Source organism: Gavia stellata, chromosome 7 (assembly GCF_030936135.1).
Source record: "Gavia stellata isolate bGavSte3 chromosome 7, bGavSte3.hap2, whole genome shotgun sequence".
Classification (NCBI taxonomy): Eukaryota; Metazoa; Chordata; class Aves; order Gaviiformes; family Gaviidae; genus Gavia; species Gavia stellata.
This window is the reverse complement of record NC_082600.1, coordinates 25068471-25094622: the sequence shown is the minus strand read 5'-3', so window position 1 is coordinate 25094622 and position 26152 is coordinate 25068471. Positions and strand designations below refer to the sequence as shown.

At 40.8% G+C, this 26152-nt stretch overlaps 1 protein-coding gene across 4 annotated transcripts in view; it reads left to right on the top strand.

Annotated features, from left to right (window-relative positions):
• NRXN3 (neurexin 3) overlaps positions 1-26152 on the top strand; it is a 983888-nt gene that overhangs the window by 245150 nt on the left and 712586 nt on the right. For all 4 annotated transcript variants that reach the window (XM_059819968.1, XM_059819967.1, XM_059819969.1 and 1 more), the window contains 2 exons: positions 18282-18720; positions 23768-24151. In XM_059819968.1, the coding sequence (XP_059675951.1) occupies positions 18282-18720; positions 23768-24151 (823 nt within the window). The remainder of the gene's footprint in view (positions 1-18281; positions 18721-23767; positions 24152-26152) is intronic.

Below are 26152 nucleotides of genomic sequence, written 5' to 3'. Positions count from 1 at the left end.
TTCATAAATGTTATAAGCTGAACCTTTTAAACAAACTATTGCCTTCTTGGGGTTTTGATGGACTTCTGTATCAAGATATAACTTTTTTTTCAACTACTAGTGCATCCTATTGTGATTTAAAGACTTCATTGGTTAATTAGATCACTAGGAAACATTGCACGTTACTTCCAGACTGAATAGTTGTGATTTGGATAGCCACCATATATCATTATGCTTTTGTCTCCTAAATTAAAGCAGACCTCCTCTGTCAGAGAACTTCTCCCCATACAGATTCCTGTAGCAAGTAGATTTGGATCAGCTTGTAACATACCTTTGGGTGAAATAAGTGGAATTCATTGCATAGACCGCCTAGCATAGTAAAAGACTGAGATGTGAAATCACTGTAGTACTTTTCTGTGCTCTTTGAAGTTTTTTAACATCTTCTTAAAAGCATAGGCAAGATAACAGGCCACAGTATTATTAAATGGTTTCACTAATACTATATACGTAGTCAGTGTCTTTTCTCTGTACTTTCTCGACAGTTTCCTGCTTAGACACTGAAGAATCACATTAGCCTTCTTAGCAACCGCTTTACAAAGGCATTTCATGTTCAATTGGTTATGCACCAAGACACATGCGCACTTTTCATAGTCTCTATTTGCAAGGCTCAGATATGGCTCCCACTGTGTGAGAGTTACAGTCTTTGATCCTAAATCTGTAATCTAGCACTGGGCTGAACTGAAATGAGAATATGCCTGAATACGTATTATTATATGCATGTCAAAATGATAAGTAAACTGAATTTTAGATATCTTCTTGTCCTTCTCCAGAATCCATCTTAGGTGTCAAGACTGCTTTCCAGTTTCTGGAAGTTGCTCAGTGGTTGTAATTCAGCCATGCTAGGACTGAAACTTTGGGCAGTGGCCCTTTCCCCAGTGTGCTGCATCAGTCTGTTTCTCTCTGGCACCTGGAAAGCTTTATTAATAACACTTCTTCCATAAAATCAGAAGCAAGGCTTAAAGCAAAACATGCCTGTTCGCATATTTCCTCTTAATGCCCTTAATTTTTTTCATGCAAGGGATCCTAGGACATTGGAATGAACCTCCAGTTCTAAGTTTTTGGAAGGTTGTACAGGATGATCCTTTTGCTTCTCTGTGTCAGAGAAATCCCTTCAACTGCCACTTGCTACCTCCTCACTTCCCCGACCACACCAGTGTCTCCAACGTGTAATAATCAATAGTAATCATAGTAACAGTAATAATAATAGTAATGTTCCATTACTGGCATAGACTGGGAAAATGAAACTTGTTTTTAGAAGGCAGTGACTATGCCTCTTATACCTCTTACAGGAACATGCAGGCAAACTTTGCAGAGTGCAATTCACACAAGGGGGTTTATTCTCTTGCTTGGGGTATAATACTTCTATACAAGGAAGGAATAATGTGGCAAGATCTGCATTTAAGAGGCATGTTAGCCTAGGTAGGACAAAACTAGTTGGTAGCACAGTACAGAAACAGCAGTTCAGGACTTTTGGATTCTCTGTGGCTTTGTGAGGGACTAACAAGATCTTGGACAGATGTCTGCAACCCACCTTTCCTTTTGGAAGCTCTTGGGAAATAATTCTTACCCTTAGTAATACCTGTTCATAGACCTGCATGCAAATGATGGGTTTGCAGTGAGAGGTGTCAGGCTTGTCGGTTCCAGAACAGTATGAGATACTTGCACTTTCAAGGGCAAAGGAATTGTATTATAAAACCGTGCAGACACTATCGACACAGTGACTGAGGAGTTAGGGAAATAATTTGCCTGGTTTGGTTACTATTTATATTGCTCCCAAAGCAAAATGGGGAAGTGTCGGGTAGCTGAAAAATGCAGTCCTTTCAAAGTATAGTGCTCTAGGGGAAGGAAGAGGAAGCATAGGACACTATAGAAAACAGCAGCACTTTCAGTGTGCCATAATCATCATCGCTAATCCTCTCCTTTTGAGTGCCTTATGTATGAAGGAGCCAAACCAAGCAGAACAATTTCTGCCTGGGAATGGCAAGACACAGTGGTGCTGGGACGCATCATGGGCTGAACATACATTCTCTAGCAATGTACTTTTCAGCATCTGCCTCTTTATATTCTGTACACTGGGCTTTGTATCTGGTTGTTGCGAGATTTTTTTCCTTGTTTGCCTCTTTATAGTAGTAGGACAATCAGAGCTGACATTGTGTTTTTTGGGCTTGGACTACAGGCAAGAACATGCCCAATCCAGAATAGCTTACATTGGAAATACTCCACTTAGGAGCCCCTGTTGTTACTTTCTTTGCTTCCTCTCTTGTCTATGCTCCTTTCAGGTTTGACCATGCCAAGGTGATAGAAAAAGAAATGCATGAAGGAGCATGCTTAGCCCCTGCTAAGTCCCATTCAGCACACAGTCCAATGTCGCGTACAGCAAAGTTAGCTGCATCTTCTGAACTGAAATCTCACCCACTTCTGGAGGGTGTGGATATGCAAAGGCTGAATTTGCAGTCACAAGAATTCTGGTGTACTCTCACCTCCACTCATTTTTTCTCTAGGAAATGGTAACTCTGTTCTTGTGTAGAGTGTTCCATAAAAAAGATACACTCTTGCTTTCTGAGCTACCTTCAGGATAGGAGGACAGCAGTTACCAGAATGACAAGCAGTTTGTTGGTAGCACACCTGCATAAGAACATATGCATGTGGGGATCCACATGCAGATGGTGTGCATTCTTCTAATGCTAATCATAAGCACACTTAAGTTTACTGTCCTGGAAAAACATGTGCATTGCATAAGAATCACAGGTGGAGAGATGAGTACATGCGTACGCATGTATATACATACAGTAGCGTGTGTACAGGTACTGTTTGCAGATGTGCATGAACACATACATATGCCATTAGTAGGTACCAATGCAGAGATCCACTGTTTAGATCTATATATGAGTATGTAAATACATATGTCTTCTTATACATGTATGCACAGGGTATGGATATGTTTATGTAAATGCAAATATACATATCTTGGCAAACAAATATAGCATCTAAGTTGATTACATGTCCAGACATCAGCAACCAGTCCTGGTCTAAGGAATACATATGTGTCCTTGCTTCCAGGATTTTTTTAAAGTTTTGTGACTATGTCAGCCATTTCCTCTTATTCCCCTCTTTTTTCCTTCAGCAGCTGATATAACACAAAGTCATGCTCTCTTGGTATATTAGCAAAAGAATGGCTGACTTCTTTCTATGTATTTTGTGATTTTTGACAGCCCTTGCTCTATGCAAGGAGATTAAAACTGCGACAGAGGAGAAAAACTTAGTTCCTTAAGAGTGCCACATAGATGAAACAATAATTTCTATCATTCTGGTCAACATAGTCTGGCTAATAACAAGAGCAGAGTCCCTTTCTCAACCCCCTCCTCCAGAGAAGGTGAGTCCAGAAATGGAAGTTCACCATGTGCTGAGACTGTTTGCTGCTGCCACAGCAGTGTCTCAGTGCTCGGTAAAGGTATGGAGAGGTTGTTGGGACTTGAACAACAAAAGTGGATGGGCAGTCCAGTTAACCAGAAAGTATTAAAAGGTTTACATGGAGAATTTTGGCCAAATAATGGCTAAGGCAGATTTTGTTTTCTGCCTTTTCATGTTTGAACAATGTAAGTTCGTAAGATCGGCTGCACATCTTTCTTAAGCAGTAAGACAGTACTGAGCAAAACAGAAAATATAAGATAATATTGTAAATTAGGCTTGTATCAAATAAGCTTTCTTAGATGTGAGATCAGTCTCCCTTATATGTAAAACCAAGCTCCACACAGGGGGGATGGGAAGGAACCCGGTTCCTGGATGCATTAAAATGGTATTGTAAGAAAAGTAAACAAACTGAGGGAAAAGTTTATTGCCATTTCATATTTACGTTTTTGGATTTTAAAGCTGAAAGAGTTTAGTAGATTATTTACGCTGATCTGTGTCACCAAAACATTTCCTCCAACTAGTCCTTAGGCACAGGGTAGTAATTAGGAAGAGACGTTCTTTCTGACTCTCTATTGACTTGCTTTATGAATTGGCCAAGAATATTTAGTTCCCTCTGCTTTGCTTTCTCTTTCTGTAAATTGGGGATAGTGGCCCTTAATGAGGGACAGGGAGATAAAATAATGGGCTAACATCAAGACATTAATATTCACAGAGTAACATAAAATGCCCTGTAGGAATTTCTTATGGTAAGTGTTTCTACAATGGAGAGATGTATTCTATTTTTTCCAGCTCCCTTTGGGGAAAAGCCTGCAGCTCCTTTTTTTTTTTTTTTTTTTTAAGAAAGGAAAAAATACATAGTGATAGGCCCACTCTAGAGACAAAACAGTATTTAGAGTTCTCTGTGTTTTGCAGAATCAGGCCCAGAGTGCCAGGAGCCAGCTAATCAGCTGCCTCTTTTGTCTGGTGCTCAGTGCTGACTCCAGCCCTGACCTCTCTTCTTACCGAAGAGCTCTCACCACTTGTGGTTGCAGCACCCCACCTACTTTGAGAAGGAAGTGCAATCTGGTGCTGAATGGGATGCTTAGGCCCTCATCCGTCTCCCATTTTTGCTTCTCATTTCAGTGCTTCCACTGGAAAATGTCACCTTTTTTTTGCTTTTGTTTCTTTCTCCTTTCATGTGCTTTCCTTAATGCTCTCTCACTGCTGTGGCAGCATTCTGACTGCTTCCCCCTCCCTTCTTATCCCCCAGGAGCAGTTGGACTTACACTTCATGCACATGGCTTCTAGATCAAAGTAAGGGGTGAAGGTGAGGTTTTACCAAAAGCCCCAGTGGGCTCTGGCAGTGCTACTGGGCTCCTTGCACTGTTTTAATACTATTCCCCAAGAAACATACAAAGATGGTGGGGGGTAGGAAAACAGTTTTGTCAGTAGGGTTTCTCTGGAGGCCAGGTGAGACCATATGAGCAAGTGAGGGGGAGCTGTCCCATTCCCAGCTTCCCTTTGTTGGTCCTGGACAGTGTTGCGCAGTGCGCTAAGGCTGTGACTGGTGCAGCTGGATGGCTTCTGAATGAATAGATGGACTAGACTTTTTAGCATCGTGGTAACTGGGACTCAGTCCCAAACAGAAGACAGAATTTTTATTTATTTTTTTTATTTATTTTTTTTCCTCTTTTCCTTTTGGTAGTGCTGGAAGCTGTAGAGCTGGTGGTCACAGCTGAGAGAGTTTTTAGATACATGTAAGAGAAAGATGTAAAAGAGTTTCTGGTTCTTTTTCTAGCATCAAGGTGGGGTTATAAGACGACAGTATTTATGGTAGGTTGGGAGTTAATTGCATTCCTTGCACCCTCCAGCAAATATTCAAGCAAATATTTAGCTCATCAGCTCCCTCTTTCTGCACAACATAAGGCCCAGTGCAGATAAATGTTTGGGGAATCCTACCTATGGAAGATTTGAACTTTGTTCCATGCCTTGGAATTTGAACAGAAGTAAGCAAAGAGATCCTGGAGAGATGCCTGTGTTGCCAGGTTTTTGCACAGAGCAACAAGAGAGGCGTTTAAAAACGTTCAGAAACCCATAGTATTTCAGTCTAGACATATGGAGACAGGTCCTCCTCCTCCTCCCCAGTCCATCTAGACCTGTGTAGTGCACAATGACAGATGGTGTCAGCCATGGGATAGTGCCATCCTGCCGATGGCGCTTCTTCAGCAGACCTGGGGTGTCTTTGCTCCCTCGCAGGAAGAGAGCCTAGCTGAAGGCATGCCTCTTACTTTGGCTACCATTGCAGAAGGAAGGAGATGCCGGTGTCCCTGCGACATTTGTGCTAAGGCTGAGGCAGGGAGACACATGATGGGAGGCAGCACCCCCAGATGGTATCATCCGGCTACAAACAGTGACACCATCCTGCTACAGTGACACCACTTTAAATTTGTGGACTAAATCTACACAATACTAAATCCACTAAATACTTTCCCTGTTGCTCTAATTGCATTGTTATTTGGACAGTGCTCATGTCCAAGCATGTGCTCGCCCGTATGTAATGGCAAATGTTTTTGATTTGTTTTTGCCTAGATGAGTGACAAAAACATAGAAAATGCCACTGTGGTTGGCGCAATTTGCCTAGCATATTGGAAGCCTAGGCAGTGAGACTAATGCTTGACTGGCACATGGAGACTGAACTACCTTCTCGTACTTGCCAGGGATATTCTTGTGAAGCTGGGTCAAGTCATATTGGCTGGGGAAGATAGGTAGTGGGGAAAAACTGCATACCTGTAAGTGAGCAATATCTATTCAGTATTTTCATAGAAGACTTTAAACATTGGTGTTCTCATTAAAACACATTTTATCACTGAAATGAAAAGCTGAGTGAACAGTTTCTGTCCCAAAGGAGGTTCCTCCAGCCCATGTTTGTTTTCATCACTGCTGGTAAGATTTTTTTTTTTTCTTTTTTAAATAGAAATCCCTCAACACTTCAGAATTTAATTCATATGTAACATTCTGATATTCCCTGAATCCAGTTATTTCATATTAATTATTGAGCTGACCCTAAATACTCTGGAGCCAGTTTAACAAGAACTGTGTTTTCCTGTCCAGTGTAGTTCCATGTGGTAGCTGTCCCGTAGGGCCCTTGTGTCCCATTCTCCCGTAGGGGCCAGAGTATTTGGTCAAGCTGCTTTGTGGCAAAACCAGTCATGTGTCTCTTCTGATGTCAGGTGGGACACTGACATTGCATCATGTGGAAGTGTATTGCTAGAGAGTGCAGACCAGAGGCAAAAATGGGGACCACCATTGAAAGTAAATGCAATGACTGGTTTATGTTATGGTAAGTTCATACAAAGGCTTTTCTGTTAAGTTTGATGAAACTAAATGTGCCATTTTGGGTTGCAACAGCTTGAAGTCAAACATTTCATTGTTAATTCTCTGTTAGAAAAATGGAATTCTGTGTTAGAAAGCCATCCCGATGGAAGCATTCACCCAGCCACACTAAACAGATCTATTTCATGAGAGGTCTTTTGTACTTGCACAACCTTACGTGGATTTGAAATACAATGAAATCGCTAAGTGGAGTGTTATTTGCTAAGTCATTGTCTGATACAATTTTCAGTGTTTTGTGTAATAAGGTTCAAGATTTTAATGATCAATGGGACCATCCTAAAATAATTCCTCTCTGCTTTTCAGATGAAATTCTTAAGACACTTGACAGTAATAATTTCCTCACATACTCAGCACTGAACCAAGCTAGACAGATTTAGCTTGTGCTAACTAGACAAATCTGAGATTTCAGGATGCATTTGCGAGGAGCAGAGCATTCTGTAACTGGTGAATGTCTAATATAAGCTCAATACAGAACTGAATGTAATTGAAGTCAGCTACTTCATGCTGGTAAATAAGCCTCTCTGTTGATGATTTCTTTTTTTCTTCTTTTTTTAACTCTAAAAAAGCTGTCAAACCTTCATTAGCTAGGAAGTTCATTTGTAAATTTAAGCTCTTCAAATTTGTGAGGTATCGGAATTGTGTTAATACAAGGTTTATTCTTCCTTTCTGTGCATCAAGCACTAGGAAAGTCTTTAGCTTCTGCTTCCACTGTCCCAAGACAAAATCAATGACATCTATGTGAGTCTTGACAGTAATTTAACCTGTAATTAAAGGTCTTCAGTGATGGTTGCTCCTCAGGCAATCTCTTCCAGTGCTTTGCTGTTCTTAAATTATAAAAGCTTTTCCTAACATCAGTTCTAACACTTCCTTGCTGTAATTTTTGCCTATTATTTCTTGTCCTTTTCAGCACAGATACAAAGAACAGATTGTACTTTTCTGCTTTGTAGCAGCCTTTTTATATTTGAACACCATTATAATGTCTCCTTGCAGTTTTCTTTGTGTTAAAAAGAAGCAATACTTTCAGTCTTTCTTCTCTTTTCTAGACTTCTGGTTATTCTCATTGCTCTCCTCAGGACTCTTTCCAATAGCCCCACTCTGTTCTTGAAGTGCAATTCTCCAAACTGGACATGATCTCCAGCAGAGTACAGCACTGTCTTCTCCTATGTCTCCCTACATTCCAAGATGCTTCATTCAATCCACTCAATGAATGATTTTCTGTGTGTAGCTATTAAGTGTTTCTTTCTTCTGTCCTTTTTTACCTCTGCACTATACAGGCTCAGTGTAAATATAGAATTTCCTCATTATTGTATATGCATGAATATTTGTAAAATACTGATCTATATCCTCTATGCCCTTCTTATATTCAGAGACATGTCCAAGGTAGAAGTTTCTTTTCAGGGCTAGCATGAGGTATGCCTGTGTCTATGGCCTGTGGCACAAGTAAGGAGCATCATATCTGGCTGTCTTGGCTTCCCTGTCCTGCAGCTTTTATTCTTCTCTGTTACTAGGCCAAATGGAGGTTGAATAGAACATGAAGGAAGAGGGAAGTTCGAGTTTGTGCACCTGAATCCACACTGAAATGACTTAAATGCTTTTCCATGACACAAAGGTGAACTTGGCTACTGTCAAATATCAGTCGGTTATTTTTTCACCTAAATATTAACAAGTATCTGCTACTTTATAAATGGACTGAGAAATCTAAGTCTAATTTCTCAGAGCATTTCTTTTAGCTTTAGCAGCAAAGACAAAATCTCTCCTTGTCTTCACTTACAGCTTTTGGCTTATCAGCACTTCTGCAAAACCAATTCCATGACCTCAAGTTGTCCACCATGATGTGAGGAATATACTTTTGAAAATATTTGAGTTTAGGTGGCTTTCTCACCATTGCTTAGAAAATCTGTGGAAAAGTCATGTTTTAAGAAATCCAGAAACTATACCTTATTTCCTGTGATCCCTTTCTTCACTTATTGCAGAACTTGAAGTTTCTGTAGCAAGGAAAGAAGAGGACTTGACACTTCCACCACAAAAGAGCATTCATCCTCAAACGATAGTCCATGCTACAAACAATTCTACTTAATCTTACTGCTGCCTACGCTATGCCTTTTCAGTAGCTGAGGAAATGAGTTTAGTCTTTTGAGGCTAATATAGAAACCTTCAGCAGCATTTCTCTTGCAACTATAAAGGCTTCTTCCCCCTCTATACAATGTCATGCCTTTCTTCACAAATAAATATATATAGTTTCTAATGTTCCCATCATGTTTGTCTCAAGATGCAATTGTGGGATCTGGTATTCCCTTTGAAATCAAGATTTTCTTCAACATTAGACCAAATGAATTAGCATTCAGTGTATCCCAGCATGGAGGATGCAGAAATCCACCCATGTGATAAAATAAATTCTGTCCTTATTGCTACTTGTTAAAAGGAAGGAATCCAAGAAGTAGGTAATTTCACAACCGTGCTTTTCTGTAGTTTGAATGCTGCAATGCAACACCAAGAATAAGTAAGGCTGTAGAGCATTTGACATTTTAGTTGCTTAGCAATATTCATGGATCACTCAGGAAGCAGCAGGCTCAGTGTATGCAGAAACATATTGTACAGGTCTAGACACATATTAGAACTTCAATAAATAGCTGTAAAGCAACTTTTTTTCCCCTAAAGTTTGGAATCTCTCTCGTTTATCTATTTAGCTGGTCGTAAGGCAAAAAATCTTATATCTTATTCCAAAAAGGCATATATAGAAATGTTTGGTATTCATCTTGATATATACCAAGGTGAAAGATAAGGCAGCAAGATGGACCTTGATCTGCCTTAACCTGCCAATGATTTGGGTTGGTGATAACTCTGTAGTAACTGTGAACACATTCCAATGTCCTGAATTCTCATGAGAAGCAGGGGCTTATTTTTTGGCTTAAAGGATAGTTGTGGCCACAGTGAAGTACTGGGTCCTTTTTCCTCAGTATCTTTTAAGGAAACATTCTCACTAGACCAGTTGAAGAAATTCCACCCTGCCTTTTTCAAGCCTTTTTTACCAGCACCTTGAATGCCTTTTCTTCCTCTTTCTTTATATCCTACTTCAGGGAGTGCTTCTCTGTATCTTCCTGTATGTCTTCTGAAACCAAATCAATCTATTTTTCTCTTCTGGAGTTTTCCACAAAACTTGAAGTTATTCAGAATCTATAATTGATTTGTAAGGTGGAAAAAAAATTGTAGGGAAGCTTGAAATAGTTCTGCCTTATTGAATGCTTAGTTCTACTCACCATATTTCTATTTTTAGCTGGGTAAACATATGTTCTTTATTAAACATAATTCAGATGAAATGTAGGCTTGCATTACTTTAGTCAACATAACACATAATATTTGAGTCTTACTTGTTTGGTTTCAGTTACTTATCATCAATGTTCAATCTATTGTTTTTCATGACAGGTAAACTAACTCTGTCAGTGTGGTGAATAGTGATTATGTTTGTTTATTACCTGAGTACAGTTGTAATCCCTGCCAACCATCAAATATGTTTAGACCAGGTATGCACAGTCCACGTACAGTTCTTTAAATAAGTATAGCAGCTGTAGTTAACCATCACTGAAGCCTTGGATTGCTGCATACGTAGTCTGTCATGAACACAAAGTAAAGCGCTGTTAGCTGGTGTCTTTGTTTCTACTTACTGGTCAGAGCAGGCTAGAAACACATAGTTCTGGGAAACCATCTGATAAACTGTAATTTATTAAGCTGCAGGAACTTGTCTTGTTCATTGCAGGTGCCTTTAAGGAAGTCTTAGAAAGGCTCTAGGCTGAATATCTCACAGTTAGTCCTTCTGAGAGGTGATTTGGGCAGTTGGTGAACTGGGGCAGCCTGTGACACAAAAAAGCAATTGGTGATACACAGGATGCCATAGGTGAACAACTTGGCTGAGCTTCAGAGGTGCTTTTCCTAGCTAGCTGTCAGGTTATTGCCTTTTTCATAGTGGTTCGTGATGGTCAACTTCTAATTTGCCAGGATATCAATGGCCGTTCCCCTTTGGAGTGTGCCTCTGGCCAGCCTGCACCGAAAACTATGTTTCCTGCTTAATAGCACCAACTTGTAGAGGAATTTTTCTATTGGCTACTGGCCAAGTCTAGCACATCATTTTTCTTCACTTTTGTTGCTCCCTCTCTATGTGCATCTTCACTTGATTGCAGAATGATGCTTTTCATCATTGTGAAAAGCCATCTGATTACAGCTCTCATTAACCCATGAGTGAAGCTTCTTACAAGTTTGGCTGGAGAAATTCCTTGAATGCTTCAGAATTGCAAAGTTGCCATTTTTAAGAAACCTCAAAACTAGATTGCCAATTTGTTTTAGATCAGCTTAAAACAAACTCTTCTTTCTCAGCAGATTTAAAGGAAACCTAATCTACTGTATATCTTTTTATCCCTTCAAAGTGTCTCACATGTCATGGAATTCTACTGCTGATTTTCAGAGACTGTGTGTATCTGGACTATCTTGTCCCTGACCATCCATCTATAGTGGTTCGATTCATTAAACAAAGGCATAGAACAGCGAAAATATTCCTCTCTTAAAGTCTGTTTAGAAGCAGTCCTCATGGATAAAGGAAAAAAATACTTTTTTCATTGTTCTAATTTCATTTTTGGAATATAAAGTGATTTTAGGATTGGAAGCATGAGCGTTGCATTTCAAATGCTCTGTGCATAGCTTTTGCTAGTCATTTTCTTCCCCTTTCTCTTTTCTACCTTCCTTCCCGGAATAACTGTAAAGTAGATGTGCATGTCTGTACAAGGAATCATGTCCTGGACACCCTTAGGCCTCTTGACCTTCTCTGATACACATATTGGACACAGGATGAACTCAAGCTTGTCTCTGTTTAAACAGGCAAGATCAGCTTTGTTCAGAAAGCCATCTGATAAAAATGGACAAATTCATGGGCACTGCTTTCATTTGCTTTGCTTGCTTCTAAGTTGTTATGGAAGCCATGTCCCCGAGTGGCACTAGAAGACTATGTCCTAGTGAGGGACAGCTCTCTGAGTCAGTCATGGCCTCATTTGGAGTTACAGGTGTGGGTTTCAATCAGTATTGTGGTATCTCCTGAAGAGCCCTCAAGTTAGTTCAGAGATACTATAGAATCGCAAAGGGTTCTCATACAAACACATCCATTTCCAACATAGGTAAGGATAGTTTCAGTATTTTCTTCATGATGTATCTCAAAATGACAAATGTTTGGTTCTGTGTCGAGACAGATGTCTTGGGCTTTGATGGTATTACTTTCAGAAATGAACCCTCGTTGTTCTTGCACAGTACATGCATCAACATCAACAGTTTGCCATTTACTTCCATTCTGCTGGGTCCATACTCTATGGTCTATAGGATAGAGTATAGTTCCATGTTGATTCACTCCCAGTGCAACGATCGGGTATATAGTATATACCAAAGCATTGTATATGGTTAAAACAAAAGCTGTGGCTTTGTTGTCAGTGGGGTCGTAAGTGAAATTAATCAAGTACCACCAGGACTGGAATTTCTTTTCGAATTCAATTGCATTGTCCCAAGTTATCTTCCGAATTTCAGTAGGTAAGGTGCCTTCCTCACCTTCCCGTATAATTGCAGCTGCCATTCATTGCATCCACAGCTGAGCTTGGATACAACTAAGGGCCAAAGAAACATTATTTTGGGCCACATCAAGTGCATCTGTAATCAACTGGTGGTCCTTCTCATTTACCTCTCCCCACTGAGGCAATAGAATCACAGAATCACTAAGGTTGGAAAAGACCTGTAAGACCATCAAGTCCAACCATCAACCCAACACCACCATGCCCATTAAACCATGTCCCACAATGCCTTGTCCACACGTTCCTTGAACACCTCCAGGGAGGGTGACTCTACCACCTCCCTGGGCAGCCTGTTCCAATGTTTCACCACTCTCTCAGTAAAGAAATTTTTCATAATATCCAGCCTGAACCTTCCCTGGCGCAACTTGAGGCCATTTCCTCTTGTCCTGTCGCTAGTCACTTGGGAGAAGAGACCAACACCCACCTCTCTGCAACCTCCTTTCAGGTAGTTGTAGAGAGCGATGAGGTCTCCCCTCAGCCTCCTCTTCTCCAGACTGAACAACCGCAGCTCCCTCAGCTGCTCCTCATAAGACTTGTGTTCCAGACCCCTCACCAGCTTTGTTGCCCTTCTCTGGACACGCTGCAACACCTCAATGTCCTTCTTGTCGTGAGGGGCCCAAAACTGAACACAGTATTCGAGGTGCGGCCTCACCAGCACCGAGAACAGGGGCACGATCACCTCCCTATTCCTGCTGGCCACACTATTTCTGATACAGGCCAGGATGCTGTTGGCCTTCTTGGCCACCTGGGCACACTGCTGGCTCATATTCAGCCGGCTGTCGATCAACACCCCCAGGTCCTTTTCTGCCAGGCAGCTTTGCAGCCACTCGTCCCCAAGCCTGTAGCGTTGCATGGGGTGATATCCGATAAGAGCCATTGGTTAGTTCCCAGAGCTGAAAGAAAAGATTGCAAAGGGTGTTTCAATTTATTTAGATCACTGGTTACTGTAGATAGTTTATTGGCAAGTATGTCAGCATCTATACTGTTTAGGACTCCCAGTCCTGTTCCTAAGACAGCAGTCACGTCCGTATTTGATTGTTTTGGAGAAATAAGAGTCCTTCCCTGTAACTATGCTGACCATCCTGAGTAAGATGTACTCAGGAATGGTGAACAGGTAGGTTTAATAGCAGAGATATTAATCTGCATTGCTAATGCCACACGTTTGAGGGAATGCAACGGATTAAACAGCACTTGTTGTTGACCAGTATTTTTAATTATGTAAGGACCGGTATTGAGGATGTAAGGAGTTAGACTAACAGGAGACCGAGTTGGTACATTTTCAGCAATTTGTGGGGACAGAGGTTTCTTAACTTTTACAAGTGGCACAGATGTTGTTGTATCAATCGTAAATTCAAATAGTAATTCTGTGCATTTGTAGCCCCAAATACAATATACAATTATAGGTTTGGTGAAGGTGGAATTGTATCAGCAATCTGAATTTGGTTCAGTTGTTTTGTAACACTCAGTATTATAGTTTTCTGGTCTGGAAGAGTCAGCAATAATTCCACACCTTCACCAGACAATTTTAACATTTGGGAAGGATGTGTTTCATCTATCCTGGAAAACTGCACTGAGGCATCAGTTGATTTCATTAAAACACAAAGATTCATAGGTTATGAAGGCAGAAAGAGCCATTATGATAACCTAGGCTGATTTGCTATATAATTAATTCCTGTTTCACTATGCCTTTTAGAGAAAACAAGATACTATTTTAATTTAAAGTTTGCCAGTAGCAGAGAACACACCATAACCTGTAGTAAATTACTTCAATAGCAAATTACCCTCATGTAAAAATAAGTCATAATATTTTAAAATGTGAATTTCTCTAACTTCAATTTCTAGCCCCTGGATCCCATTATTCCTTTGTCACATGGACTGAAGAGCCCTCTATTGCCAAATTACATTTTTTGCACAGGTACTCATAGATTGTAATTGAATCACCCTTTAACCTCTGCCTATTAAACAGACTGAATTTGAATGTTCTTCACTATGGGACACGCATTCCAGTCATTTAATTATATTCCCTTTTCTCATTCTTGAACCTTTGGTTTAACAATTGAACTGCAGATATCAGAAGCTGCCTTAGCGTTTCATCACCCAAGCTCTATTCCTGCTCAGGATTCACCTTGGGTTTACACCCAAGCATTATTTTTATCCTTTCATTTATAGTGCTAAGAGTTCTGGTGTACCTGATGATACATGAAGATCTTGATGTCCCAATGTGTCTGCCCATGATACCTCAAGACAGCTATGTGAACACTTGTACTTCTTCCTTAAACACAGGTGCTTTTTAAATTTCTCAAGCTAGGTTGTGGGTTTGGGTTTTTTTAAAGAAAATAATGTAGAACAACAAACACTTGAATAATAGAGATTCAGATTGGGGTGGATCTGTTTCTTTGAAAAGATTTAATTCAGAACTCTTTTATCTATTCAACACCCTTTCTCCTCTCTTCCCCAAGTCTTCCTTTGTGCTTGCTTTCTTGGTCCGTCCTTTCAAACTTGGTCTCAGATCCTCCATTGTTAGTGAATATCAGGGTTACAACTAACTCCATGTAATTTTCACTAGATCCTTTGAAAGTATTCTGTCTCAAGGATTCTCCAGCTGTGGTACTGGTATGACTAATGAAATACAAGGTAGTCTGCAGCAAACCCCAAATAAACCCAGAGGCAGACTCTGTGCGTTTCCCCAGAAGAGCTGGGAATTGTTACTCAAGTATCAAATATGTGAAAGGGGGATGATGTAACCTGTTGAGAGTTAGAAGCTGCTTACGTGTATGTGATCATATTTCTTCTGCCAGAAACCTGAAGAGGTTGCTGAAAGCAGATTGCTGACTCATAGCTAGGTACAACCCAGCACCAGCCATCAATCATATGTAGGGTATTGTGCTACCTGTCCGCTCCTTTCATATGTGGAAGGATCAAGCTACAGTTTAGAGAAGTGTTGGTTTGAGAAACTGTTAGTAGTATCCTATAAGGGCAGTTCTCCTATGTTAGGATCATTAAAGTCACAGTTTATTCGGCCCTGGCATTCTTTTGCCCACGAAAACAACTGCATACTGGGGTGAAACCAAAAATGCAGCATTGCGCCAAAGTCGTGCCAGTCAGGGAGTCCCGTATGTATGTGGTGGCAGAAGGACCGTCCACAGAAACTCACTTCCAGTTACCCTCTTTTCCAGGCTGTCCCTGCAGTGGGACAAGGAGTAGACTGCGCACAACCTACTATACAAGTAGATTCATTAAGAACATGAGAAAAGCCCTAGTGGGCCTGAAGAACAGTCAATCCATTTACCCAGTATTCTCCTCCAGTAGTGGCAGGTGCAAGTGCTATTTAGGGAGAGCATGTGAGCATGGCTACTATCAGTGGTGCATTCCCCTTACACTCCCATAGCATCCACTGCTATTGGATTAGGATTATTAGATGGTCCATCCCTTCCTTTTCCCTTCAATATCAGTTTGTGGACTTGCTGTCTGTTTATCTTCCTGGTTCTTTTTGAGCCTGCTGATTCTCTCTACTTCTATGACCTCCTGTGGCAGCGTGTTCTAGAAGTTCACTACCCTCTCTGTAAATAAGTACTTCTAAAAATCCATTTTAAACTGATATCCTACAAGTTTTGGTGAGTGCCTCTAGTTCTATTGTTGCTGGTTTTGGCAAAGAGCAGTTCTACATTAACCTTCTCCGTCTTCTGTAAACGTCAATCATATTTTTTCTCAGTCCTCTCCAAATATAAGAGCCCTAGTCTTTTCAGGCTATCCTCATAAAACATCCTACTCCATCCTCTTAATTGTTGCTTTTTTTTTTTCCTCTGTACCTTCAGCTGCTCTGTTTCCTTGAGATGTGGAGACAGGACTGCATGCAGTGCTCAGAACTAGTGTTTGTGGAAAGGACTGGGCTTGTTGCACACACAAAGTATGTGCAGAAGTCCTGGGCAGTCCAGGTAGCTGCACGTGCATGGAGTACATTTCATGCTTCTTACGTGTGCCTTTCCTGGATACAAAGGTAGCTACAGCCCGTCTCTGATGTCTGGCTGAGGTGCACCTCATTGTCCGGCAAGAGGGGGAAGCTCTAATGCACAGCCTTGCTGAGGCACTGGGAGGAGGTGTACAGTCTGTCTAGTGAGAGCATTTGACATGGTTAATCCATAGAATGAAACTACTGCAGTCCCACAAATTGAAAATATATTTTATTCCTGTTGCAAATAATAATAGACTTGATGTTTTTGAAGTCTGTGTGAGGGCAGAGTGCTTTACTGGGAATTGGAGCAAAACAAGCTACTGTGGGTCAATACTGTCCTCTGCTGGGAGGAACTACAGCTTTGTGCCATGACTCCAAATGGGAATTAACAGCTGGCTTCTCCTTTCTTTCTGATGTAGGGTGTTTTGACTTTGCAACAGGAAAATCTGATGCTGTGCTGGCTGTGCTGGGGAAATTCTCCTTTAATGCTTAGCGAAAGCTGGAAATCGGTCGCTTCCTACAAATGCGTTGAATTGTGATTTCACTTATTTTTCATCCTGAAGTCACCTACTTTAGAAGCTTATCCCTCATTCTCTCCCTCGTTTGCCTTTTAATATTTATTGCACACTCATTTCTCTGACTTTCCTGTCCTATTTGTAGAATTAACAATGCATATCTCCTTTCCCTTCTCTTTTCATAGCAAATTGCTGACAACTCATCCTGCCAGCATTTTGGAAGCAGAAATCAAATGTGTGTGTATGTATATGCTATATGTAATAGACACAAAGTATTTTAAAATAACAACTCCTTAGAAGAAATCACAGTCTTCAGTAGTGTCACAGAACGTGAATTCAATCAAAATTGTGCTAGTTGCAGAAATGCTTTTGCTTGCTGTATGTGCCAGCTCTGGGTTTAAAAAGCATGGCAGGTGGTTGAGAGGAAGTACGGTTTACAAATATTTCAATTTTGTGCCTTCTCCAGTCCCTGCCTCTGTGGGAATGGCACGGGGCAGAGAGGAGTCCTCTTTGCAAGGAATTAATTCTGTACCTGTGAGAAAGAGAAGGGCAGGAGGTCTGGACTCCTGAGCAAGCCAGGCACGCTCAGGAGTGCTTGCCTGTTTGGGACTCTTCTCTTGGCTAATTTCCACCCATGTAGCAACGCAGAGTCCAGAGTTCTGGTCCTTAACCCAGAGAGAGTAAGAGTCCAGGAACTGAATATGTACAGGCTTTTATGTGTTAGCACAGAGGACCTAAGTTTCTTGAAGCGAGGGTAAGCTATGCAGATCTCTCCAAAGCAAGTTTGCCTGTAGTGATCAAAGATTTCTTGGTCAGAGAAATTTTCAGTCTTTGTTTATTTTTTCTTGTAGCTCTTTAGGAGCTCCAGGGCAATCACCAGCAGTTCACAGCAAATTGCTTAAATTTTTTTGCATCTCTCTCCTAGTAGTTAAGTGGGCTTATAGGAATAATAGAGAAATGACAGTGGTGGTACAGAGTTCCCTGCTGTGGCTAGCAGAGATGGACGTGAAGGTTACACTCCGTTATGTATTTTGTATGGGATTTATGCAAATATAACAGCATGATACCAGACACACACTGTATTTTATGTATAAAAGCTTTCACAGAGAGTGGGCCTGTCGTAGAGTTAATTGTTCTCACTGTCCTTCAGTTAAACGTTCTCTTCTGCCTGCTTATCTGATCTATAGTCATCACAAAGTACCCATTGCTGTCATTTCTATACACACTCCTGGTTGTGCTCTCTCCCTCTGTCATCATGTCAGACTCTTGCATGGTCTCCTTTCTGCTCCCCACTACCTTTTGGGAGAAGTTTATCTCCCATGGCTGAAAGTAATTGGGGTATTTGTACTGTACGCAGGATTGATGTATGTTATTTTTCCTTGTGTCTGGCAGGTTGTTTACAAGAATAACGACATTCGTCTGGAGCTGTCTCGCTTGGCACGGATTGGTGATACAAAGATGAAGATCTACGGGGAAGTGAAATTCGTATGTGAGAATGTGGCTACACTGGATCCCATTAGCTTTGAGACACCTGAGGCCTATATTAGTCTGCCTAAATGGAACACCAAAAGGATGGGCTCCATCTCATTTGATTTCCGAACCACTGAACCCAACGGACTGATCCTTTTCACCCATGGCAAGCCTCAGGAGAGGAAAGATGCCAGGAGCCAGAAAAATACAAAGGTAGACTTCTTTGCAGTTGAGCTTCTAGATGGGAACCTCTACTTGCTGCTGGACATGGGCTCTGGGACCATTAAAGTCAAAGCCACCCAGAAGAAAGCCAATGATGGAGAGTGGTATCATGTGGATATTCAACGAGATGGAAGATCAGGTAGAGTGATGACTTTCTCTTAAGTATATTGATCTTTCAGATCCATACCTAGGGCTATTTATTACTGCTCAGAACCTTCAAAACCTGTTAGATATGAGTCATCTTCTTAGTAAAACTTAGTGTTACTCCAGTTTATCCAGCAAAGCAAAGATGTGAATGGCTAGGTTTTCATTAAATGTTTAGTGTGAACTTCAAATAGCACATCACAGAGGCAGTCTACTAATATTTTATCCACAATCTTCAGATATTCTGGACCTATCTTTGCAGTAACATATATAATTATAGTGATGCCTTTTTTGTAGGCCACAGTAGGGTTTAAGATCCTTCAGGACCATTATTATTTAGTTCTTGGTTTGAGAAATTCTCAGTGACCTGCTTTGGCTTTCTGTTCAAAAAGAAACTTAGTAGAAACCAAATGTAAAAACTTACTGCTGTGACCTAATATTACCATCTTCTCCTGGATCTTGTGTTTTTAAAGAGCAGGGGTTTGGGATCCTGTAATGAGGAAAATAAAAGTAATGGGCACAACCAGTGACAAAATTATGGTGACAAATCAATGTTTTCATCATATTCTGTTTCCTTTAGTATCTTGTAGTTTTCACTTAGGTTTCTTTACTCTCTCTTGGACACCAAATTGTTGTCTTAATATCTGAGTCAGCATTCAGTGGATGTTCCTTTTTCTCCTCGCAGCTTCTCATTTTCAAAAATGTGTTTTAGTTTATTTCTAATAATATACCTACCACGCAATTACCAAGAGGTATTTTGTTTTTTTCTAGTGCTGGATATCAAGCTAACATACTCAAGATGTACTCTGAAATTGTGTAAGGAAACAAAATGATCAAATACTGTAACTTCATCTTGATAATATGTGAACAATTGTACTTGAATTCTTCCTGAACCCTTGGGAACTCACAGCCTGGCCATATATCCCTTCAAAAGGAATTTTGTTTACATTTGCAAGTGGATTTGGGATTTGTCCAGTGATCTCCAGATGATAGCTTTAGGTCCCTAATTTTATGTTTCCAGTTGCTGAATGCCATCAGTAGAGAGAACGCACTGCTAGAATTTGCTTCCCTTGAGTTTTCAGAAGAGCTGACTCTTAGATCCCACGCAAAGCCTAGCTGTTTGAACAGGTCTTTGCCTGAAGCTAGTTTTTTCTTTGATGATGTGAGGAGTTTCTTTGTATTGGGCATGGTGCTCTACTAGGACTTAATATGTGTGGTTATATATTGCTATCTCCTAAAGACATCGATAGGAACATTTTATAAAGGAAGACATAAATAAATAAGTGGAGCTTTGATTTCTTTAGAATTGCTAAAATTTAATTAACTTCCAAGGATAAACTCAATTAGTTGCATTCAGTATTGCCTTCAGTTTTGCTTGCTCATTTGGGCACTGTCTGGTCTCTGGGGAGGCAGCTGCAGAAGGAACAGAAATGACCCTAAGCTCTTTGCTAAGAAAGTTTGTAAAAACCTAGGAAGTGGGACTCACGTTCATTTGGACTAGGACGGTGTGACAGATGGCATTGCTACTTGGTGGATGAGACTGTAGGAATGACTTGTTTGTCGCTTGGCAGGGAGGTTTGTGATGTTCTGGACACTGATTAGAGATAACAGATTTTGAATTAAAAGCACTTTGCTCAACAAGAATGAACACATTTGTACATTCTGTCAGGTTTTTTTTTTTGTTTTTTTTTTTTTTTTTAATTGCATTTTCTGCTGATGACGAGTACTGGGTTAATGGTCCTAGTGACTGATGTCTTGTCTCCCCAGAAAACCAGGATACTGGCATTGATTTCTTCACACCACACCTTTAGCAAGCATCAGTCACCCTTATCCAGTAGTACTTTTGGTAGGTGTGAGAAGGAAGTTCAGGATCTCTTCTTGTTTAGTGCTTGGCTTTTCTCCCATGTACGGACCAGAGAACAGTTACACCTTGAAGATTTTTTTAAAATTTTTTTTTAAAGATGAATGCCTGTCATCTAGAAACTGAACTGAAATAATGAACTTACTTAATGCAGGCAATGAAGCAGCCATTTGGGTTTAATGATCTAGTGACCTAGAGGTTCTGATTCTCATTACTAAAGCAGCCAGGCCTTTAGTAGGTGTCATATCTCCTCTTCTTCTTCCCTTTGCTGTAACAGTCCAAAACTTCAGGCTCTCCTGAGCTTAGTAAAATAGCCTAAAAATACAAATATTCACTACTGCAATGTACTAAGGCGGGAGTGCAAATGCTGGGGAAGCATGGCAGTCATGCTCAAATAACCTCTGGCACCTCTAGTCCCCTTAGGCTTTGTGTATGCTTTGGTCTGTGTTGGCTGCCAGAGAAACAAAAGCTGTTTTTTCTCTACTCTGACAGAAGCCGACAGTGTGGATATGGACACCTAGTGTCCTGTAATCTTTCTGTCCTTGGGGAAAGCTCCTGCAAAGTGTCTGCAAAACCTGTCACAGTTTCTAGCTGGGGAACACTGAGCAGGTTACACACGACAATGTTTTTGGCTAGTCATTGGCTACAAAACACGCATATTGTCCCACCCACTCAGACACTAAAAATATTACTGGAAGGTTTGGTCTACGGTTGCATCAGTGCAGTGCTTTGTATACCAGCTCTGTCCTCAGTAACTGGGGTCTTTTAGTCTGTTTGTTCTTTAGCCCTGCACGAAGTGCCTAAGCGACTGGAAAGGAGATGGTTAGATGCTTGTGATTTCTCAAGATGGGATTTCATCTACCTAAACAGAGTTGCAAACATGGGATTTGGAGAAGAAAAAAAAAAAGTATGTCAGCTCATGTGACTACTTCTTTCCTGGGGTCAATTCAGAATTTCTCCATCTCAGCAGCTTGGTCTTAAAAGTGCTGTGCATCCAAGCTAGTACCATCTCCTTCCAGGAATAGTTGCAGGGTACAAAACACTGGCAGAAAGTTTAGGCTGCTGTCTAGCCTATTTCTTTTCATCATCTCATGCTCATTCTCCAGGTTTTGCACTTCTCCTTGGTAATCCAGTATTTCTTCTCTTTCGGAGGGTTTCTTTACCTTTGTGGCTTTTGCAGGTAGTGTTTGTTTTCTCCATAATAGCAGCTGTCTGGAGCTCAGCCTTCCAGTATTTTGGTTTGTTCTAGTCTTTTGAGTAATATGTACTCCACATGATGCTTTTGAGGAGTAACAGCAGAGATGCTGGAAGGGGGGCTGTGATCCTGTGGCTCTGTGACACGCTGCCTTTACGACCGTAGGTGTATTGCCACATATTCTCTTTTCTTACTTTGTAAAAGGGAAAATGTCTGCGGTGCTGCAGCTTGTTTTTACAAAATGATTCATCAAATAATTCTGGTTCTCTTTGAGCCTTTAATTTGTAATGCCTCTGTTGCTTCTGGCACTCTGCTGCCTCTGACATTATTTCTAATTACTGAACATCACACACATGAAATACCTTGTGTCTGTGTCATACGTGCTGTTCTCTCAGAAGACATCTATTACAACTGAAGAAAAAGCATGTGTACACAACTGTACTTTCCCACAGAGACACAAAATAGAACTAACTCTATTAACTAAACTCTCCCACCTTATTGTAGGAGTGTATGATAAAAATGCAATGATGTGGAATTAATCTTAAAGCTTGGATAGTTGTCTCTGAGGACAGACTATCTTACTGACAAGGCAATTGGATGCAATGATTTATAGCTAGGGAGAGTGAATTGCTGATTTTTAGCTGAGTGTCTGGTGGGCAGATGTCCCTATCATGAAAGCTCCTGAATGCTCTTCTGAAGAGTACGCCGCTCTGGAATGTGAGTGACCTGCGTTATGTTCCCTGTTTTTGTTTGGATGCACTGTTTGACCTTAAACAAGTCCCTTTGTGTCTCTTCACCTGTTTCATGCGTTCTGATTATATTTCTGTATTATATATTCTGATTATTTTATGTGCTGGGACAATTTCTTGAAATATATAGGAATGGCCTCAGTGCAGTATGCCCACATCTTGCTTGGAGCATATGGAAGCTGCTAGTTTTAATAATAACTGTTCTTCAAAGATAACCTTTATCTTTCTCTACCTCAATTTTCCTGTTTGTAAAATGGAAGTTAGAATACTTAACTTTCTTTGTGAAACCATAGAACAATTTATTTTGGAACAAACTTCCAGAGATTCCTAGTCAAAACTCTGCTGAAATCTAGGCTTTCTTCAGGGTTGTGTCTAGTTGTGTTTTGAACACCTTCAGAATGGTGATTCCACAACCTCTCTGAGGTTTCTGTTCCCGTGTTTGACCACCCTCATGGTGAGGGTTTGTTCATTTCTATGGAGTTGGAGTTTCCCCTGCTGCAAACTATGATCAGTGTCTCTTGTCACTGCAAGGGCACAATGCTGACTCGTGTTCAAATTGTTATCTGCCATATCCTCAGGTCCTTTTCTACAGAGTTGCTCCTTAGCCAGCTCGTTTCCAGCCTGCACTTATGTGTGAAGTTTTTCTGCGCCAGGTTCAGGACTTCGTATTTATTGGTTTTGATTTACATCAAAAATTTCTCAGTCCTTTGCTCCACCTTGTAAAGGTTTCTCATAATGGTAGCCCTGTACCTCCTCCAATGCATCAACCATTCTCCCCAATTTGATGTCATCTACAAACTTGATGAAGTGTTTTCTGGAAGAGCTATGTAGTGTGAATTAATATGTTTTTACAGACCTTTTTTCTCTCCAGTCCTGATACCATCAAACTCCTATATGTTGTCAGTAAGTCTTTGCTTTGCTGGATGAATACATTGAATAATGCTCAGTTTTTACATGTTATTATTTAGCCATTATATTGTTATGCTTGTTGACCTCATAATGCAAGTTGGGATACAGACGTATGATGATCAATCACTGCATGGAAGTAGTTATGGCATGTGGTTCAAGAGGAGAGGGAACTGTGTGGGAGACACTGTCTCTGTTAGGAGTGCATTTGGGTAGGGAGGAATCTTCACTCTTCTGCACTGAACCTTAAATCTCGCTCAGTTATTGGAAATAAATTAACTAGACTGAGGCTATAAGCGAAAGTGTTGATGTCTCTATCCTCCTCATTTAGGCACTATATCAGTGAACAGCAGACGCACCCCATTCACTGCTAGTGGGGAGAGTGAGATCCTAGATCTGGAAGGCGACATGTACCTCGGTGGACTGCCTGAGAACCGGGCAGGACTCATCCTTCCCACAGAGCTCTGGACAGCAATGCTGAACTATGGCTACGTCGGCTGTATCCGAGACTTGTTCATCGATGGACGAAGCAAGAACATCCGGCAGCTGGCAGAGGCACAGAATGCAGCAGGAGTCAAGTCCTCCTGCTCCCGCCTCAGCACCAAGCAGTGTGACAGCTACCCGTGTAAGAATAATGCAGTCTGCAAGGATGGCTGGAACCGCTTCATTTGTGATTGCACTGGCACTGGCTATTGGGGTAGAACATGTGAGCGAGGTAAGCTGCATTTTTTGACCTCAGTTACACAGAGCTGAAGGTGTGCAGGAGAACTAGAACAAAATCCAGTGTTTCCATGAGACTTTCCCCTGCCCTTGTTGGTCTTCCCAATGCTAAGTTCCAGTCCCCACATTAGGAAAGCTTTCTTCTCTGAGCGTTTCCTTCCAGTCTTTTCCGCCTTCATTTCATGAGCTTACCTTTTTCATCTGCCACTTCATTCCCTAAGCCTTCTGAAGACCTGGTCTTCAGGTTCCAGAGTTTCTTTGTCTGAGTATGGTTTGTCTGCTAAGGCAGAAAATGCAGCTGCATGGGAGAAGTCTCAGACAAATTACTGGAAACAGTACCAAGTGTGAACTTGAGTTATGGGGATTTTTCTTGCATGGGACAGATGATGTATCTCAGTTCTGTCTAGTCTTCCTCTTTTTTGCATGGTAGGATTTTCTTGATGGCTGTTTATGGGTAAAGCCAGCTAATGAGATAGTGTTTACAACAACATGTCTCCAAGTTCACCCCACAAGGCAAATCTGTAGGAGATGGTGGGAGATTCTCTGCATCTTATTCTTACTCATTCTGACTGGTATTTTAAAGACATATGATTGGAGATATGAGGCAGAAGTAATGCTGGTACAGGCAGGCAAAACATATGTGTTCTAGGCCACATGGAAAGGAATTTACTAATGTAAGATATCTGAGCTATATATTTCTCAAATACCAGGTGGTTCCATTAATTGTTGTTATCCTTATTGTGCTGGTGCCACTCTCAGAATGAGGTATGTGAGTGGTTTTAAAAAAAAAAAGATGGGGCTAAGATCACTTAGAAAAGCAAATACTCCCCAAAGGGTGTTTTCTTGTATTGAAACCAATCTTTCTGTTAATATTTGGCCATTAGCACTACATTCTGGCTGAACTGCACTCAGACTACATCCAAGAATTATCTGTAAACCATTAGCAGAGTCTTAGGGCTTTCAGCCCGTTCTTTCTATTACCTTACTTGGTACCATGGCCTAATGGTTATAGCATGTGTCTTACAATTGGAAATTCAGATATTTTTTAGCTTCTGCCATAAATATTTGAGAAGCTCCTTTCCTCCTCAGTGTCCCCCCTCTGCATTTTTTAATATTGATCATAGTTCCATGCCACTTATGAGAAAGAACGTGAAAGTTAGGGACAGTGCACAAAATATTAGGCAGAATTGAGATTTGTAATTCATTCACTCTCCAGAGGATTTTCTTCTTTGCAGGAAGTTTTTGTTACTAACCAAAATTCCTCCTATAGACTGGATGGGGTTTTTAGGTTTTACAGCAGAAGATCTATGATCATTCATAAAGCTTCTCACAGACAGCAATTTGTAGCATGCTGCCCTAAGCAGCAATAGTAGTTAATTGCCAGTAGTCCTTAAAACAGCTGAAGCATCAACACTGCATATGCTGTGAGGACATGGGTGAAAATGTAAGATTCATGGACTATGCCAATGTCAGCTCAGAAGTTCTCTCTTATAGACTACATTGGATTAGAAGATTCTGGAAAACTTCAGAGGTTTTCTCAACCACAGCCTTGGGAATTGTTTTGGCCAATTGTTGTGTGATTAGGTTTTGGACAGGCATGCTAAAAAGAAGTGCTATCCTAAATGCATTGTTCCCCCACAGAATTGCAGTTATGCTTGCCCTTGGTCTTTATTTAGTATTAGGAGTGATCAGCTCTGTGATTCAGGACTTTCTGGACTCTGTCTCATGTCCATCTCCTGGACCTGGCTCTCAGAAAAGAACCCAAAGCTAACCGATAATATAAAGAACAGGATCTCATGTACCTTTAGCTGTCTATGGTGTTGGCTTTTACTCCTTTTATTATCAGTGAAAAGAAATCAGTAGGTTAAGGGCATGTAAGCATTTTAATTTAGGAGAAATGAATCTCAAGTCTGGCCTGAGATCCATAACTTGGCCATGCTCTGGCCAGAATAAGTACGAATAAGAAAGATACATTTATGAATGCACGTCTACCAGC